Source organism: Dasypus novemcinctus, chromosome 4 (genome assembly GCF_030445035.2).
Source record: "Dasypus novemcinctus isolate mDasNov1 chromosome 4, mDasNov1.1.hap2, whole genome shotgun sequence".
NCBI lineage: Eukaryota > Metazoa > Chordata > Mammalia > Cingulata > Dasypodidae > Dasypus > Dasypus novemcinctus.
Genome location: NC_080676.1, coordinates 10,735,534 through 10,753,730, shown reverse-complemented (window position 1 = coordinate 10,753,730; position 18,197 = coordinate 10,735,534). Strand labels below are relative to the sequence as shown.

The window sequence follows — 18,197 nt, the reverse complement described above, 5'->3', positions numbered from 1 at the left end:
CGAGACCTCAGGAAGGTGGGAATTACGAGGTTAAGCATTAAAATTATAAGCTAAAAGCCGTGGGTGTCTCCCGTACAAGGTGAACTGTCTGACACACGCTCGTAAAACAGCCTGGCTCCTCAGCGCCGGCCGCCCGGCCTCTGGGGCCCGAACGCGCGTCGCCGAGGGGCGCGGCGCGGCCGTGACGTCAGGGCGCGGGGGCGGGGCCTGCGGCGGGGGCGGAGCCGCCTGTGGGACGGCGCGGAGGGGTCGGCTCCCGGCGGCAGAGCGCGGCGGAGCGGCGGCGTGGCGCTCGCCCTTCCATGCCGGGGTGTGCCCCGCGTGGCTCGTTGGAGAAGCGTGCGCGGCCGAGGTGTCCGTGATGCCCCGCGGCCCGGAGGGCGAGTGCCCGGAGCGCCGTGCGCCGAGCGCGCCACGCGTGGGCTTCGTGCTGGGGCTGGACGTGGGCAGCTCGGTGATCCGCTGCCACGTCTATGACCGGGCCACGCGGATCTGCGGCTCCAGCGCGCAGAAGGTGACCAGGGCGCGGGCGTCGGCGCCGCCGGCCGGGGGCTCGCGGGGCGCCCCGGAGCGCTTGACGGGAAGAGGGCGGGCGCGGCCTCTCGCTCCCGACGCCGCCACCTGCAGCCCGGCAGAGCCTTGGTCCCGGGCGGCGCGCTCGGACCTTGCAGATCCCCGAGCGCCCTCCCCGGGCCGGCCTGAGGGCAGGACGGGTCTGGTGTGGGCCCTTGGGCCGCGCCCCGCTGTCCCGTCGCCTGGGTCGTCGCCTCTCTGGGCTTACCTAGGTGGGACTGCAGCGACTCGCTGGGCAGAGCAGGCTGCGCAAATCCAAGCCAAAGGGTGGTTTTGTGGCTTCCTTGTGTTTTTTTTTTCCCACTGCACTTCCTTGGTAGACCTCTGATAAAATTTTAATTTATTGTTCAATTCCCATTTGTTATTAACTCCTCAGAGTGCTGGCTCCTCACGTGAGCTACCGATGCCCGTTGATATGGGAAGTGTTGGGCAAGTTTTGAGGTTTTGTTATTACATTTCCATCTTCGAGAATTCGTAATGTCTTTTTCTGGTTTGAGAAACCTACCAAGTCTTCTGTTGCTTGTCATCATTAAAGCCTTGAATTACTCGTATTGGTCAGCAACGAGCAGATAGATGTGATTCTTCTGTTTGTATTTAAATGAAGTGATTTTTAACACAATTGTCAGTGCACACACACAAAAAGGTTTATTGGATGTAGGGTTCTTTACTCTTCTTTTCAAAACCAGCACCTTTCATGTTGGAAGTGTTGAAGAGGACAGGAACTGTCGGGTACATGAACCGTTCCTAGAAGCACTGGGGTCCCTTTCTCTGAGTCCCACCCTTTTTTGCACCCCCTTTAGTGCTGGTGTTCTTTGCCAGCAGTTGCCCTTATGCAGGTCCAGTCAGAGCACAAGGAAGCGGTGACTACTTCAAGTATCAGTTTTGAGGATACAGCGGACTTCCATTCAGGTTTCAGAATAGGACAGAGTGCGGGGGCTGTGGCAGCTCCTTTGTCCCTTCTCTCACTAGCTGTTGGTGAGCACTGCCCGCCCACCCCATGACCTGTTACTGTCCCAACCTGAAAGGACGATGAAAGGCTCACACTGCCCTTCGGTGACGGTTCCCTCCTTTTCTTAGTCTATTTTCCCAGTCTCCTTATAATTCTAAACACAAAGTACTTTTGTTTTAAGCAGTGATTTTGTTGTTGTTGTTAAGGAATTCTTTTTACAAGGAAAAAAATGGTTAGGAGATGCAAAGTTTCACAGTCGCTCTATAATTTGGGGGTGAATCATTCTTTTAGAAGTGAGATAAATGAGAATCTCAAAGATGAATCAAGATTGCTGAGAGTGGCAGGACACCTGTGGGAGAAATACATGAGAAAATAAACATGAGAAGCCCCTGCCCTCAATGTGTGGTTCCCCAACTGTTGGGACTGAAATAGCTATAGAAAACGAAGCTTTTAGAAGCTTCATAGCGATTTGACAGTGATCTTATGTCTTTTGACTCCAAAAATAAAACACTTGGGTTTTTATTTTGTATGTCTTTTTTTCCTTTCAGTTTTCTAGGAACTTGTGTTAATTGTATCTTAAAAAGTATTGGTTCACATGAATTAGAAGAAAAAAAAAAAAAGAACTGGTTCTTTACTGCAGGTAGCTTGCGTTCCTTAGGGAAGAGGGTCCCGTTGCTACTTAGCATTTGGCCTGTTACCTCATGGTGCTGAATAAATAATTGAAAGAAAGCTAAAGTATTATAATTTCAGTTTGCTTCATGGGGCCCATTAGGTGAAACACAACTTGACTGTATTTTTTTTTTCAAGTAAAAATCACAGCTTTGCTAATAATATGATGTAAAGAATGTACAGTAGAAACCCAAAATATCTTACTATAGGATTTGATTGATATTGCCAATTAAATATCTTGAAAAAAGAAAAAAAAGAAAAACTGAAAAGAGATCGCTCTTAGAGACAAGAACAGAATGGGCAGTGTTGACCTTTTAGTTAAAATTGAAATCCCAAACAAACTCTTAAACGTTAGGAAGTTTGTCCTAGGCCTCCCAGAAGATGGCAGTTTTATTTCTTGTGGCATTAATTTTTTATGCTTAACAGCAAAGATAATTTTTTTAATCTTTTTCCTATAACTTTTATTGTTTTTGAAAAACTTTTCTTGAGCCCTTAACTGTTGCTGTTAGATACTAGACTTGTATTCTGTGTTTCTGTGTTGGCAGTCCTAGTAGTGAATATTTGATATTTTTAAGTTCTTAAAAATGGAGAAAGTTTATCATGTTCCCCAAGTGGGAACGTGGTGCCATTGTTGAGAAACCATAAAATATGATAACATCTTGTTTGGAAGCACAAGACGGACCACTCCAAAGAGAACAGGCAATGCAGTGTGACTTCTGTACATTCATGAGAAATGGGCTATCTGGTGGTTCTCTTTGTTTTTCATCCACAAAACAGCCCATTTTTCAGTCTGATTGTGTTTTGATCTTCCTTTGGCGGAGAAACAGATTGTGCTATTGTGACATGTTTGGGACAGTGAGCTGTCTAGGTTGGTGAAGTGGGGGGAAGTGACTCGGCGGTGTGTGTGATGCAGAGCCACTGCTGTCCCCGGCACAGATGATGGTTTGTAGGCTGGAAATGGTGATGTCTACACTGGAGTGAGAAGGCGGGCGTTGTGGTTGAGCCATTCCAGTCTGTATTTATGAAAGTCTTACATAGGAAAGATAGAAATATTATCTGATGGAAGAGGAGTAGATTCATTTCTGGTGTGCTTCCTGGTGAATAATAAAATTCTTTCCTGTCCCTTTGCAGCGCCCTTTCTGTTCCCTGTATTGTCACTATTTCCTCACAGTTCCTTCTTTTCTCTTTCTTTTGGCTTTTATCTTGCATTTTAGCACTTTTTCTTTAAATGATGATCTTTGTTTGGTTATCTGTTCATAATTTTAATACCATGCTTCACTGCAGTACTTGCTGTATCTGGGCAAGTACAGAACTCTGGTTTAACCCCTCCAGGGAGTAAACCTCTTGCCTTTGCCAGGTTGAGGGGGTGGTGGTGATCTGGCTGCAGGGACTAGAGGGGAACTGGGGATGCTTCCTGAAGAGAACCAGTCCTCTGTTCAGCCCTGTCTGGCATCCTAGCTTGGGAGCTACCTGGTGCTCTGATTTCTAGGGTTCTACCCTAGAATCCTTGCAGTCTCCTTGTGGGCATGGCTCTGATAGTGTGTTCCTATGTTTCTTCATTCATTCACCATGTATTCATGGAGTGCCTGTAAGAGCTAGGTATGGGGGCGGGGGGGGGGGGTTAACAAAAAGAGGGCGCTATCCCTGCTCTTTGGGAGCTCACGTTCTGAGGAGTAGGGGCATAGGTTCTCTGGTGTTCATTTCACATCTGATGTTCTTCTTACAGGCTTGGCAGAAGAAAACAATTTACTTTATATAAATTAAAGCATTAAAAGACTTTCTTGAGAGAAAGGAACTACTCGCGAGCAAGGAGATCTCAAATCAAACACGGAATGAGAGTCTCAATAGCCATCTGGTCACAGTTTATAAAGGCATTTAGGGAATTTCCAAGCGGGGGGGTTACAACGACTATCTGATGTTAAAGTTCCTTATTACATGGAAGAATAGTTCTTACAAAATGAGGGCTAGTTACACATTGACTGGTATGGAATGCTTGTCCATTCTGGCAGGCTATCTCTAGTGCCTGAAACTGACTTGTCACTAGGTGTTGCTTAACCGCAATTGTCTAATGTGCATTCCATTTTCTTGGAAAGCCCTGATGGCCAACTGTTTTGTTTTGTTTTGTTTTGTTTATTTAGAAAACCCTTTCTTGAAAAGGGGTTGCTCCTGGTAATATTCAATGCTAGCAGCCATTTCGTTTTACTTAGCAGGCTGTTAGAAGGAATAACGCCTTTTGTTCTAAGTAAAATGGGTGGGCAGTGTGAGCAGAGGAGAGGTCTAATCTGAATGGGCAGGGAGGTACCAGTTTTCTTTGTAAGTCAAGTACCACCTGCATGTTTACTGTTCATATTAAAAACATTTGTTACGATTCTGTTTGCTTCCCTCTTCTCTTTGTCTTTGTGCATATAAACCTTTTTAATGTCTTTATTTTAATGGTGTCTTGAGAGGGACTAGAGATAAACACATATGTTCAAGCCATCCTTTCAATCTCAAACCATGGGTACTTTTAATTTAATTTTAAAAGATCTTAATATACAGTAAAATTTGCTTTTTTGGTATACAGTTCTGAGTTTTCACACTTGTATAGGGTTAACCCCAAAACTCCTTTGTGCTACACTTTTGTAGTCATACCCACTTCCCACTGGTAACCACTGATCTCTTCTCTGTCACTCCAGTTTAGTCTTTTTGAGAAGGTTATTTAAGTGAAATCATTCCGTATGTAATCTTTCAAAACTCGCTTTTTTCAGCATTTGTCTATGTTGTTCCTTTTTATCTCTGAGTAGTTAGTATTCCATTATATCTATGTACCAATTTATTTACTTGTTGAAGTCTATTTGAGTTCTTTCTAGGTTTTGGTGATTATCAAGAGAGCTACTACAAACATTCGCGTATAAGTACTTAATAGGAGCGTAAGTTTCATTTCTCTAGGGTAAATACCTAGGAGTGGGATTGCTAGTCATGTGGTAAGTGAATCGGGATTTTAATTTGCCTTTCCCTGATGGCTAATGATGTTGATGTTGAGTATCTTCATGCTTATTTTTGCTATCCATAAATCTTTTTCAGTAAGGTGCTTATTCAAGTCTTTTGCATTTTTTAAAACTTGAGTTGTTTTCTTACTGTTGATTTCTCAGATTTCTTTATATATTCTAGATACAAGTCCTTTGTTGCATGTGCAGATATCTCTCCCAGTTTGTAGCTTGTTTTTCCATTTTCTTAGCAATATCTTTTGTAGGGCAAACATTTTTAATTTTGATGAAGTCCATTTGAACGGTTCTTTGTTTTATGAATTGTACAATCACACAGTATTTGTCCTTTTGTGTCTGGCCGATGAATGTTTCTCTGTTCATCAGTTCATGGACACCTGGTTGTTTGCATCTTTCGGCAACTTTGAATGACACTGCTATGAACATCGGTGTACAGGTGTGTTTTCATGTCACTGTTCTCACTTCTTCTGGGTAAATGCCTAGTAATGGTATTGCCGCATCATATGGCAAGTCTATATTCAAGTTCCTTAGGAACTGCCAAACTGTCCTCCATAGTGGCTGTACCATTCTGCATTCCTACCAACAGTGAATAAGTGTTCCTATCTCTCCACATCTCTCCAGTACTTGTAGTTGTCTGTCGTTTTAATAGTGGCCGTTCTAATAGGTATGAAATGATACCTCTTGGTTTTGATTTGCATTTCCCTAATTTCTAGTGACTTTGAACATATTTCATGTGTTTTTTCGCCGTAGGTATTTATTCCTTGGACAACTGTCTATTCAAGTTTTTTGCCCATTTTAAAATCAGATTATTTGTCTTTTTATTGTTGAGTTGTATCTCCCTACACATCATGGATATTAAACCCTTATCAGATATATGATTTCCAAATATTTTCTCCCATTGAGTTGGCTGCCTTTTCACCCTTTTGACAAAATCCTTTGAGGTGCAAAAGTGTTTAATTTTTGAGGAGGTCCCATTTATCTATTTTTTCTTTTGTTGTTCATGCTTTGGGTGTAAGGTTTAAGAAACTACTGCCTACCACAAGATCTTGAATATATTGTCTTTCGTTTTCTTCTATGAGTTTTATGGGTGTTAAACTTTTTATATTTAGGCCCTTGATCGGTTTTGAGTTAATTTTTGTGTAAGGTGTGAGAAAGAGGTCCTCTTTCTTTCTTTTGGGTTTGGATATCCAGTGTTCCCAGCACCATTTGTTGAATAGACTGTTCTGGCCCAGCAGGGAGGGCTTGACGGCCTTGTCAAAAATCACTGGACTGTAGATGTGAGGATCAGTTTCTGAGTTCTCAGTTCTGTTCCATTTTTCAGTCTGTCTGTCTTTATGCCAGTACCGTGCTGTTTCTGCCACTGTAGCTAAGTAATATGCTTTTAAATCAGGAGGTGAGAGTCCTCCAACTTTGTTCTTCTTTTTAAAGACATTTTTGGATATTTGGGCCTCCTTACCCTTCCAAATAAATTTGCTTATTGGCGTTTCCATTTCTGCAAAAAAGGCTATCGGGATCTTTATTGGGATTGCATTGAATCTCTAAGTCAGTTTGAGTAGAATTGACATCTTAATGATATTTAGTCTTCCAGTGCATGAACACTTAATGTCTTTCCATTTATTTAAGTCTTCTTCAGTTTCTTTTAGCAATGTTTTATAGTTTTCTGAATATAAGTTCTTTTTGTCCTTGGAAACTTATTCCTAAATATTTGATATTTTAAATCACTGTTATAAATGGAATTTTTTTTCCTGATTTCCTCTTCAGATTGCTCATCAGTAGTATATAGAAATGCTATTGATTTTTGTGTATTAATCTTGTATCCTGCCACTTTGCTGAACCTGTCTATTCTTGTAGCTGATTTTTCAGGATTTTTTTAGATATGGGATCATATGAGTGAATAGTGAAAGTTTTGCTTCTTCCTTTACTATTTGGGTGACTTTTATTTCTTTATCTAGTCTAATTACTCTAGCTAGAACTTCAAGCACAATATTGAATAACAGTGGTGACATTGGCATCCTTGCCTTGTTCCTATTTCAGGAGGAATGTTTTCAGTCTTTCACTGTTAAGTGCATTGGTCACTGTAGGTTTTCATATATGCATTTTACCATATTGAGAAAGCTGCTTTCTATTCCTATCTTTTGGAGTGTTTTTATCAAGAAAATATGCTTTATTTTGTCAAATGCCTTTTCCGCATCAATTGAAGGAGTTGTGTGATGTTTTTCATCAGTTTATTAAAGTGTGCTTTTTTTACCTTTTAAAAAATTTATTGAAGTATATCAATCATAAATACACATAAATAATTATATAAGTATATAGTATATACTATAAGTATATAGTAACAGTTGTGAACTTACAAAACAAACATGCGTAACATTATTCAGGACTCTCATACCTCACCCTACCGCCAACACCTTGCATTGTTGTAAAACATTTTTAAGTAATGATGAAAGAGCATCCTCAAAATATTACTACTAACCAAAGTATCTTATATTTGGTGTATTTTTCCCTCAACCCACCTTATTATTATAATATCATTTATACGTGAACATACGTAAATAGTTTTGAATTTACAAAGCAAATATGCATGACATCATATAGGGGTACCACACATCAACCCACCACCAGCACCTTGCATTGTTGTAAGACATTTGTTACAAATTATGAATGAATATTGTCAAAATCTTACTAATAACTATAGTCCATATCTTACATTCGGTGGTTTTCCCCCAACCCACCCTACTATTATTTTTTAAATATATTTTTAATACAGAATTTGTGAACTTATGAAACAATCATACACATGTGCAGAATTCCCATACAGTACCCTCTATCAATGTACCACACCGTGGTGGAACATTTGTTACAGATTATAAGATAATATCATCAGACCGTTAGCACTAATCATGGTCCTTAGTGGATATTTGGCACACTTTTCCATACTTCTCCATTAGCAACACATATTTCTTGGCATAGATACATGAATATTACAGTACTGCTGTTAACCATGGTCTACCAGTCACTCCAGTTATATTTTTCCCATGCTTTTCCACATTCCCACCACCCTGCAATTTTGATATACATCTGCGCTAGTTCACAGAAGGACACTCTTGCATCTGTACCATCAACCACAATTCTCATCCACCTCTGAGTTTACTATGTTATACAATCACTAGGTTATTCTCTAGTTTTCTTTCAATTGACATTTACCTCCCTAGACTACCCTTTCTGGTAACATTCCCATTTTTAAACCAGCTTTTACTCACTATATTGTGTTACCATCAACTCTGCACATTTCCACACTTCTACAGTAAAGTTAATTAAAACTTCTACATACATTAAGCATCAGTAGTCCATCACAGTCCTCCTCATATCTCCACCACCTACCACCTTGTTTTGTAAGATGTTTTCCTACATTTTCTTCAAAAAGCTTTATGGTTCTTGAATTTATACTTAGGTGTTTTTTTCTTCTTTTTCTTTTTTTTAGTCTTTTTGTTATATTTAGATTTTTGATCCATTTTGAGGTAATTTTTATATAAGGTGTGAGCTAGGGCTCCTCTTTCTTTTGGCTACGGATATCCAGTTCTCCCGGCACCGTTTGTTGAATGGACTGTTCTACCTGAGCTGGGTGAGTTTGACAGGCTTGTCAAAAAATCACTTGACCATAGATGTGAGGGTCTGTTTCTAAACCATCAATTCCGTCTCATTGGTCTATGCATCTGTCTTTATGCTGGTACTATGCTGTTTTTACAACTGTAGCTATGTAATATGATTTAAAGTTTGAAAGTGAGTGTCCTCCAACTTTGCTTTTCCTTTTCAAGATGTTTCTGGCTATTCAGGATCCCTTACCCTGCCAAATAAATTTGATAATTGATTTTTCCATTTATTTAAAAAATACTGGTGGAATTTTTGTTGGGATTGAATTGAATTTGTATATCAATTTGGGTAGAATTAACATCTGAATGATATTTAGTCTTCCAATTCATGAGCATGGAATGTTTTTCCACTTATTTAGTTGTTTTTTTGAAAATTTCTTTTAACACTGCATTGTATTTTTCTGGATACAAGTGCTTTACATCATTGGATAAGTTTATTACTAAATATTTGGTTCTTTTAGTTGCTATTGTAAGTGGAACTTTTTTCCTGCCTTTCTTCTCAGCTTGTGCATATTAGTTTCTTATAAAGTCTATTTCATCTGATATAAGTAGAGCTACACTGGCTTTTTTTTTTTTTTTTTTTTTTTGGTTACTGCATGTGTGGAATATCTTTTTGCAGTCTTTCACTTTCAGTTTATTGGTATCCTTGGTTTAAGGTGATTCTCTTGCAGACAGCATGTAGATGGCTCATATTTTCTTATCCATTTAACCAGTCTTTGTCTTTTTATTGGGGAGTTTGATCCATTAAAATTCAATGTTATAACTGTAAAGGCAGTTCTTATTCCACTCATTTTGAACTTTGGGTTTTATCTGTCATTTTTTATTTTCACTACTCTTTTGAGACTTTTAGTTACTTTTACTGATATAATCTTCATTTCTAGACTCTTCCAAGTCTCTCTGTCCTGTCTTTTCAGACTTTAACTCCCTCTTTAGTATTTCCTGCAAGGCCAGTCTCTTTATTATAAACTTTTTTAGTTTCTGTTTACCTCTGAATATTCTAAACTCACTTTCATTTTTGAAAGACAGTCTTGCCGGATATAAGATTCTTGGCTGGCAGTTTTTTTCTTGTACTATCTTAAATATATCATACCACTGTCTTCTTGCCTCCATGGTTTCTGATGAGAAATTGGCATTTAATCTTACTGGGTATCCCTTATATGTTTATGCATTACTTTTTTCTTGCTGCTCTCAGAATTCTCTCTTTGTCTTTGGCATTTGACATTCTGATTAGTATGACTCTCAGAGTTGGTCTATTTGTATTTATTTGGATGGGAGAATGTTGTGCTTCTTGGGAATGGATATCTATATCCTTCAATAGGGTTGGGTAATTTTCTACCATTATTTCTTCAGATACTCCTTCTGCCCCTTTCCCCTTTGCTTGTCCTTCTGGGACACCAATGACATGTATGTTTGCATGTCTCTTGCTGTCTTTTAGTTCCGAGTCCTTGTTCAATTTTTTCCATTCTTTTCTTCATCTGTTCATTTCTGTATTCACTTTTGGAGCCCATGTCTTCAAGCTCACCAGTCCTTTCTTCTGCCTCATCAAATCTGCTGTTATATGATTCCAGTGTATTTTTAATTTCATTTATTGTGCCTTTCATTACCATAAAATCTGCTGTTTTTCTATGTATGCTTTCAAATTCTCTGTGCTCAGTCAGTCAATGTCTTCTTAATATCCTTAATCTCTTTAGCCAGCTCATTGAATTTACTAAGGAGATTTGTTTGAAAATCTACAGTTAGTTGTCTCAACTCCTTTATGTCATCTGGAAGCTTATCTTGTTCTTTAACTGGGCCTTGTCTTTCTGTTTCTTGGTATGGATTGTAGTTTTTTCTTGGTGTCTTGGCATTTGGCTTACTAGATGCATTTATTCTGGGTGCCATTTCTCTTTTCAGTTTAGGGCTTTCTTGCCCCTTCTCCCTTGCTGGTTGTGTTGTAGGTGCCGAGGATGTAGTTGGTGCTGTAAGCTGTGGAGGCACCAGCTGCCTGCATTGCCCCAAGGATGGATGAAGCTTCTGCCACTTTTCTCCTTTGCCAGGGGTAGAGATAGAGCCACAGCCATGTGTAGTAATCCAAGTCATGTTGACCTAGACCATAGTTGGTGAAGCTTCATGCCCCTTCCTCCCCTGTTTGGGGTGGGGATGGAGCTGTAGATGTGGGTAGCAATCTATGCCATGCAGGCCAGAATGACTGCAGTTGCCCCAGTAAATTTCCAACTATTCAGTTTGTGCCAGGTAAATGTACCTGCAGTTACCTGGATAGGCTGGTGCAGGTCGTGCCTGCTTACTCCCTGCAAGAAGTGGGGCTGAAGCCTAGGCTAGGGCTGCAGTCCTATTTGCACGGAAAGAAGCTGGGCCCTACCAGCAGTGTGATTTTCAGTCCGCTCCCTTTCCCCTCATATTGGGGGTGGAGTTAAAATGGCAGCTACCAGCCTCTTTCTGACTTGGACAGTTTCAAACTTTAGCTGTTTTTAGGATTATACTTCAGCCCACCAATTTTACTAATCAATAGCTGAAGTTGGTGCCCAGCTGTTTCTTCCTCCCCTGTTTTGGGGAAGTGGAACTTCCAATTCCTGCCATGGAATCGTTCCTGAGGTGACTTCTGCTCCCAGTGGAGGATGGGCACCAGCCTCCATGGTGTGGAATGCTTTACTTACGAATATCTGCAGATGGACAGTCTCCTCCTTCCATTCCTTCAAGGATGCTGCAAGATGCTCTTCTGGTCTCCTGGAGCCCCCAAACAGGTGCTTTAGATAGCTCTGGGTGATTACTAACTAGCCCTGTAGCATGAGCTGACTCTTGGAATGCCTTACTCTGCTAGTATCTTGCTGGTTGTCTTCTAAGTTTCTTTTTGTTTTTTTGTTTTTTTAATACTTAATTGATTTTCTTGTGTTGAACTACCCTTGCATAACCTGGGATAAAACCCACTTGATCTGGGTGTATAATTCTTGTAATGTGCTTCTGGATTCAGTTTGCAAGTATTTTGTTGAAGATTTTGCATATGTATGCATTAGATATATTGGTCTCTAATTTTCTTTTTTCATGGTATCATTATCTGATTTTAGTGTTAGGGTGATGTTGGCTGTATAGAATGAGTTTGGTAATATCCTTTTCTGTTCAATTTTTTTGGAAGAGCTTGAGCAAGGTTGGTATTAGATTGTCTTTGAATGACTGGTAGAATTCACCTGTGAAGTCACGTGTCCTGGGCTCTTCATCCTTGGGAGGTTTTTGATGACTGTTTCAATCTATTCATTTGTAAATTGTTGAGGTCTTCTATTTCTTCTAGGGTCAATGTAGGTTGTTTCTGTGTTTCTTGGAATTTGTCTGTCTCATCTACATTGTCTTATTTTTTGGTGTACAGTTGTCCCTTTTATGATTGCTCTTATTTCTGAGGATTCAATGGTACTGTTCCCCACATTTCATTTCTGATTTTCTTTATATGTGTCTTCTCTTTTTTTTTTTTTTTGTCAGTCTAGCTAAGGGTTTGTTGATTTTGTTGATCTTCTCAAAGAACCAATTTTTGGTTTGTTAATTCTCTTTTTTTTTGGTTCTCAGTTTCATTTATTTCAGCTTGATCTTTACTATTTCTTTCCTTTAGCTTGATTTGGGATTAATTTGCTGTTCTTTTTATAGTTCCTTCAGGTGTTCAGTTAAATTTTCAATTTTAGCTCTTTCTTTTTTAATATAACTATTGAGGGCTATAAATTTCCCTTTTAGCACTGCCTTTGCAGTATCTCATAAGTTTTGATATGTTGTGTTCTCATTTTCATTCATCTCAAGATATTTACTGAATTCTCTTGCCATTTCTTCTTTGACCCACTGATTATTTGAGTGTGTTGCTTAATCTCCATGTATTTATGAATTTTCCCTTTTTCTGTTCATTATTGATTTCCAGCTTTATTCTGTTGTTTATCCTCTATCCAGATTTAGGAGATTTGTGTGATTATCATTGATGAGTTGTCTTAAATCCTGTATCTTGTCAGGATATTTGATTTGTTCCTTTGGCTGGATTTTTTGCTAATGTGTAGGCATCTGAATACTTTGGTAAATTTACTCTGATGGTCAATTTTTCTCTCTTGTTGGTGTGTGTTTGTTTCCACAGCTCTTTGATTTTTGGGTCAACTTATTCTAAGTCTTTAAAATTGCCCAGCTTGAGAAGCAGGTGTAGCTCAGTGGTTGAGTGCCTACTTCACATGTATGAAGTCCCAGGTTCAATCCCTGGTACCTATTGAAAAAAAATAAAATAGCCAGCTTAAGGTATCAGAATTGGACCAGGGACTCACTAATGGGGTGCAGATTTTCTTCTAGTGGGCTAAAAGAGAGACCTAAAAGCAGTTTTTTTCCTTCCAGTTTCCTTTCTGGCCAGCAGATGGTGCTTCTCAGTGAACCTTTCTACAGAGGTGTTTCTTTCAACCTTTGCTTTCCAGTGTTTCTGGGAGCCACAATTCAAAGCAAGCTCTGCTGGCTGGATTCACTGAAGAAAAGGCTCCAACTTACCTTCTCTCTTCCCTTGTAACAGCTGACATAGAGGAAGACATCTCTTCCCCTTTCAGTCGGCTGTAGTGAGCTAAGGATTTTATCCAGGCTTAATGTCTTGACAGTGGGGAATGTGAGCCTTTCCCGGCCACTGAGGGGCTTTGGTAGCTCATGTTTGTTGTTTTTTGTTTTTCGATACTGGGACTGGGGTTGAACCTGGGACCTCATATGTGGGAGGCCAGCGCTTAACCGCCGAGCCACATTGGCTCCCTGTATTAGCTCCCTCATCTCTTTGCTTGTTGTTTGCTCATTTTCTTTAGGAGGCACGACCCAGGACCTCCCATGTGGGAGGTGGGCGCTCCACCGCTTGAGCCACATCTGCTCTCTCTCTGTTGTTTTGTGAGAGAGTTGAGCCCTGTGTGCCTACTATGACCCCATTTTTCCAGAACTCCATACAATCTGTTTCAAGTTAACTTATGTATAACGTGTGAGGTTTAGGTTTAGGTTCATTTTTTATGCACACAGATGTCTACTTGTTCTGACACCATTTGTTGAAAAGACTGTCTTTTCTTCATTTAATTGTCTTTGTACTTTTGTTAATTATAATTAATGATATTTGTGCAGGTCTATTTTGGACTCTATTCTGTTCAATTAATTTTTTGCCTACTTTTACACTAGTACCACAATTTTGATTACTGTAGCTGTAGAGTAAATTTTAAAACTGGATAGTCTAATCCCTCCAACGTTACTCTTTTCCAGTACTGTTTTGGCTATTCTAGTTCTTTTGCCCTCCCATATACCTTTTAGAATCATCTATATATCAAAAAATACGAGAATTTGATATGGAATTCTAGGTTGACTTTTTTTTTTAACACCTTGAAATTTTCGAGCCACTTGCTTCTGGCTTTTATGGTTCTAATGATATTTGCAGTCATTGGTGTCATTGTTTCTGTATATGTAATACATCCAGCTGCTTTCAAATTTTTTCTCTTCGTCTTCAGTTTTTAGCATTTTGAGTATTGTGTCTGGGTATGAAATGCTTTGGTTATATCCTGGTATTTTTTGTTTGTTTGTTTTACGTTCTTGAATATATATATGTAAATCTTTCACTGAATTTAGGAAGTTTTTGCATTTTTACCTCAAATGTTTTTCCTGCATTGAATTCTTTTTTCTTCTGGAACTATGTATTACACAGATATTAGACTCTTTGCTCTTGTCCCTTAGTCCTTGAGGCTTTGTTAGCTTTTTTTTTTTTTTAATCTCTTTTCTCTTTTTTGGGCAGAATAGATTCTTTCTATTCTATTGATCTATCTTCTAAGTTTACTGACTTTTTTGTTTTCTCCATTCTGCTTTTAAGCCCATCCAGTAATTTTTTATTTTGCTTACTGTATTTTCAATTCTAAAATTTTAATTTGGTTTTCTTTCTGCCTTATATTTCTTTGCTGAGACTATCTCTCTTCCTATCATTTCAAGAGTGTTTGCCCTTATTTCTTGGGGCATTTTTATAATAGTTACTTTAAAGTCTTTGCCAGATGTCCATGTCATCTTGGTGTCAGTGTCTGTCGATTGTCTTTTTCCCATGTGAGTTCAGATTTTCCTGGTTCTTCATATACCTTGTAATTTTGGGTGGTATCCTGATGTTTGAATATTTTAAGACTCTGGTCCTTGTGTAATCCTATGAAGAATGCTGATGCTTTTCTTTTAGCAGCCAATTGACAGAGGTGGGTTCAGGCCACAAAATCTGACCAGCCTTTTGTGGATTCTTTTCCATGTGTTTTGTTTTCAAAATCTTTGCAATGCTCTTTGGATTTTTCCTACCAGTGTGCCACCCAGTCTGTCCCTTAGTTCTGTTTTACCAGCTTGGATATCAGTGTAGGATTATCCCTAGGGTAAGCCTAGGAGCTCATATACAACTTTCTTTTTTTTTTTTTTTAAAGATTTATTTATTGATTTAATTTCCCCCCCTCCCCTGGTTGTCTGTTCTTGGTGTCTATTTGTTGCGTCTTGTTTCTTTGTCTGCTTTTGTTTCTTTGTCTGCTTCTGTTGTCGTCAGCGACACAGGAAGTGTGGGCGGCGCCATTCCTGGGCAGGCTGCACTTTCTTTCGTGCTGGGTGGCTCTCCTTACAGGGTGCACTCCTTGCGCGTGGGGCTCCCCCACGCGGGGGACACCCTTGTGTGGCAGGGCACTCCTTGCGCGCATCAGCGCTGCGCATGGCCAGCTGCACACAGGTCAAGGAGGCCCGGGGTTTGAACCGCGGACCTCCCATGTGGTAGACGGACGCCCTAACCGCTGGGCCAAAGTTCGTTTCCCCATATACAACTTTCTGAGGTCACTTTCCCAAGTTCCTACAGCACTGAGTTCTCCCTGGTACTTTTCAGTTCCCTCAGCCTCTCCTGTTTGGTTCTGGCTGAAAAGCTGTGGTTTTCATTATCCCATCCTGCCATGCACATCCTGTAAATATGCCATAGGCAGCAGGAACTCAGAGAGGGAGGGAAAAAAAGCATTAGGGTTTTACCTCTCCCTTTTAGGACCACAGCTCCTCCAGATGGAGAGGTTTCCCTTCCTCAGTGTGTTAGGTGCTTGTGGTCCCCTCTGATGCCACTGTTACTGCTGTTGCCACTGCCATGGGAGGGCTGGAGGTATGGAGAGAAGGAGAACAAGAAAAGGAAAAATGAGGAATTACCCCGGTGCCCCCTGAATGATAGAAATTCCTTTTTCTGTTCCTTGAGACAAAGCAAAAGAACCTCTGGAGCTTTCTCTATGCCCTGGTACCTACTTCCAGTTTTCCTGCTGCCTTGAGCCCTCGCCAGGGGAAGAGGAGATACCAGAAGGATAATGGGAAATCACAGCCAGTTTGGTGGTTTGCGAATTCTCATCTCCTCTTCTAATCTACCTGCTGCTCTTTACTCTTTAAAGTCGTCAAGTAGCTGTTCCATGTGTTCTGTTCAGGTTTTATACCTGCATACAGTAGGAGGGGTTTGATGGGAGTGTGCTTGCTCCATCTTAGCCTGAACTGGAACTTGATCTTTTATTCTTTATTTTTAATTGTTTTAAAGTCTGACTTTTTCCTCATTATAAGACAACGTGCCTTCCATGTAGAAAACATGGGAAATAAAGATACAAAAGGAAGAAAGCGAAGATGATCTGAAAAACCGTGAACTAAACATAACGACTCTTAGTTGCATAGTCTTTTCATTTATGTATTTATGTATTTCTTTTTCAATTTTAATAGTAGAATTTTTTTCATATAAATAAAATCATGTTGTTAATTATTTTAAGCAGTCTTAAGGCCCAGTTACTATTGACTTGACCTAATATTGTTTTTACTAAATCTCTTTTCCCAAATAGATAGAAAGTCTTTACCCTCAAATTGGCTGGGTTGAAATTGATCCTGATGTTCTCTGGGTTCAGTTTGTTGCTGTAATAAAAGAAGCTGTCAAAGGTAAATGGACTTAAAAAAATAATCCCTAAGGCATATTTTGTTTGTAGTAAGAGTGTTCTTGGGCTTCTGTAGTATTTTGTGTTTTTTTTAAAGTTATGATTATATATACAGTATTTTACTGGGGTCATAGTTCCCCAGCTTTTTTCAGGGGAACCCTGTGGTTCACGGTGAGCCAATATGTCAAGGCTTAGGTAACAGCACCTGTGTCCCCTGCCTGAAGTCCTTTTCAGCTGCAATGTCAGGGTTCAGCGCCCTTTGTTTCAGCATCATTCCAGCTTCTAGCTAGCACTGTTTGATCTCCTATTGTGTACAAAATACCAGAGGACTATAAACAGTTACAGCAACACGCAAGTCTCTCAGGAGTTTATAGCAGTTACCTTCAAGGTCAAATAAGGGTTTTTTTGTTTGTTGTTCTTTTTGTTTTTTTTCCTTCTGTTTGCTTTGCTTTTTTGCTATGTGGGTATTTGATGCAAAGTGCTGTCCTGACTACAGCCATGACCCAAATCCTAGCTCTTTAAAGAAGTTTTAAAATCCATCTTAAGAACATGGCAAAATGTAAATTCTAAAAGGAATTTTACTTAGTTTTCTTGGCTGAATTGCTTCTCTTTCTCACCTTTTTGGTTTGAAATGTTTCAAAATCTATACCAAAAAAGTAGCAAGGATAGTACAGTGGACACTTTATTTATACCCTTCTCCTAGTTGTAAAACATATTTTACCATGTCTGCTTTACCATCCTCTATAAACTACCTTTTTCCCCCTGAGTCATTTAAGGATTAGTTATAGACATAATAACTCGTCATACTTAAATACTTCATAATCTCCAAAGAAAAGGGGGTGGTCTCCTAATCACAATGCAATTGTCACCCTCAGGAAATTTAACATTAATACAACACTGCTTTCTAAGAGTCAGCCTTCAGTGTTCCCTACTTGACTCAATGTCATTAATAACGATTTTTTTTCCTCTTCAGTCCAGAGTCTAATAAGAGAGAAAGCATTGCATTTCACTGTCAGTCTGTTTAGTCTCCTTTTATCTAGAAAATGTTCTTTATGACAGTGACATTTTTGAGAAGTACAGGCCAGTTCAATAGACTGCCCACTGTTTGGGGTTGTCTGATCGTTTCCTCATGATTAGATTCAAATTAAACAATTTTAGAAGGGGAACTGTATGGGTGCTGATATGTCTTCTGTGCTCAAGTTGAAGTTGTCACACATCTCCCCAATGGGAGAAATTTGTTTTTTAAAGAATATCAAATGAAGCACTCATTTGTTGACTGTAAGAAATTGAGACAAAATATATGTGTTAACTTGCATCCTAGCATCAGTTGGTGTGGAAAATAAGACCTCAGTGTCGATTATTATACTACTTTCCCTGGAGATTGTCCTTTATTGCTGTCAGCCAGCTTCTACTATGACTGTTAATTGCTTAAATTAAGATACAGTCTCTTAGTATCATC

The 18,197-nt window shown here is 39.7% G+C and overlaps 1 protein-coding gene across 2 annotated transcripts in view; it reads left to right on the top strand.

Moving 5' to 3' along the window:
- The first annotated feature begins 217 nt into the window (after positions 1–217).
- The window catches only part of GK5 (glycerol kinase 5), a 78,074-nt gene continuing 60,094 nt past the window's right edge, over positions 218–18,197 (top strand). Inside the window, exons 1-2 of one of the 2 annotated variants that reach the window (XM_004459230.4) lie at positions 218–514; positions 16,649–16,742. In XM_004459230.4, the coding sequence (XP_004459287.1) occupies positions 362–514; positions 16,649–16,742 (247 nt within the window). In that variant the 5' untranslated portion in view covers positions 218–361. The remainder of the gene's footprint in view (positions 515–16,648; positions 16,743–18,197) is intronic. The other variant, XM_023588984.3, reaches the window with a different exon arrangement.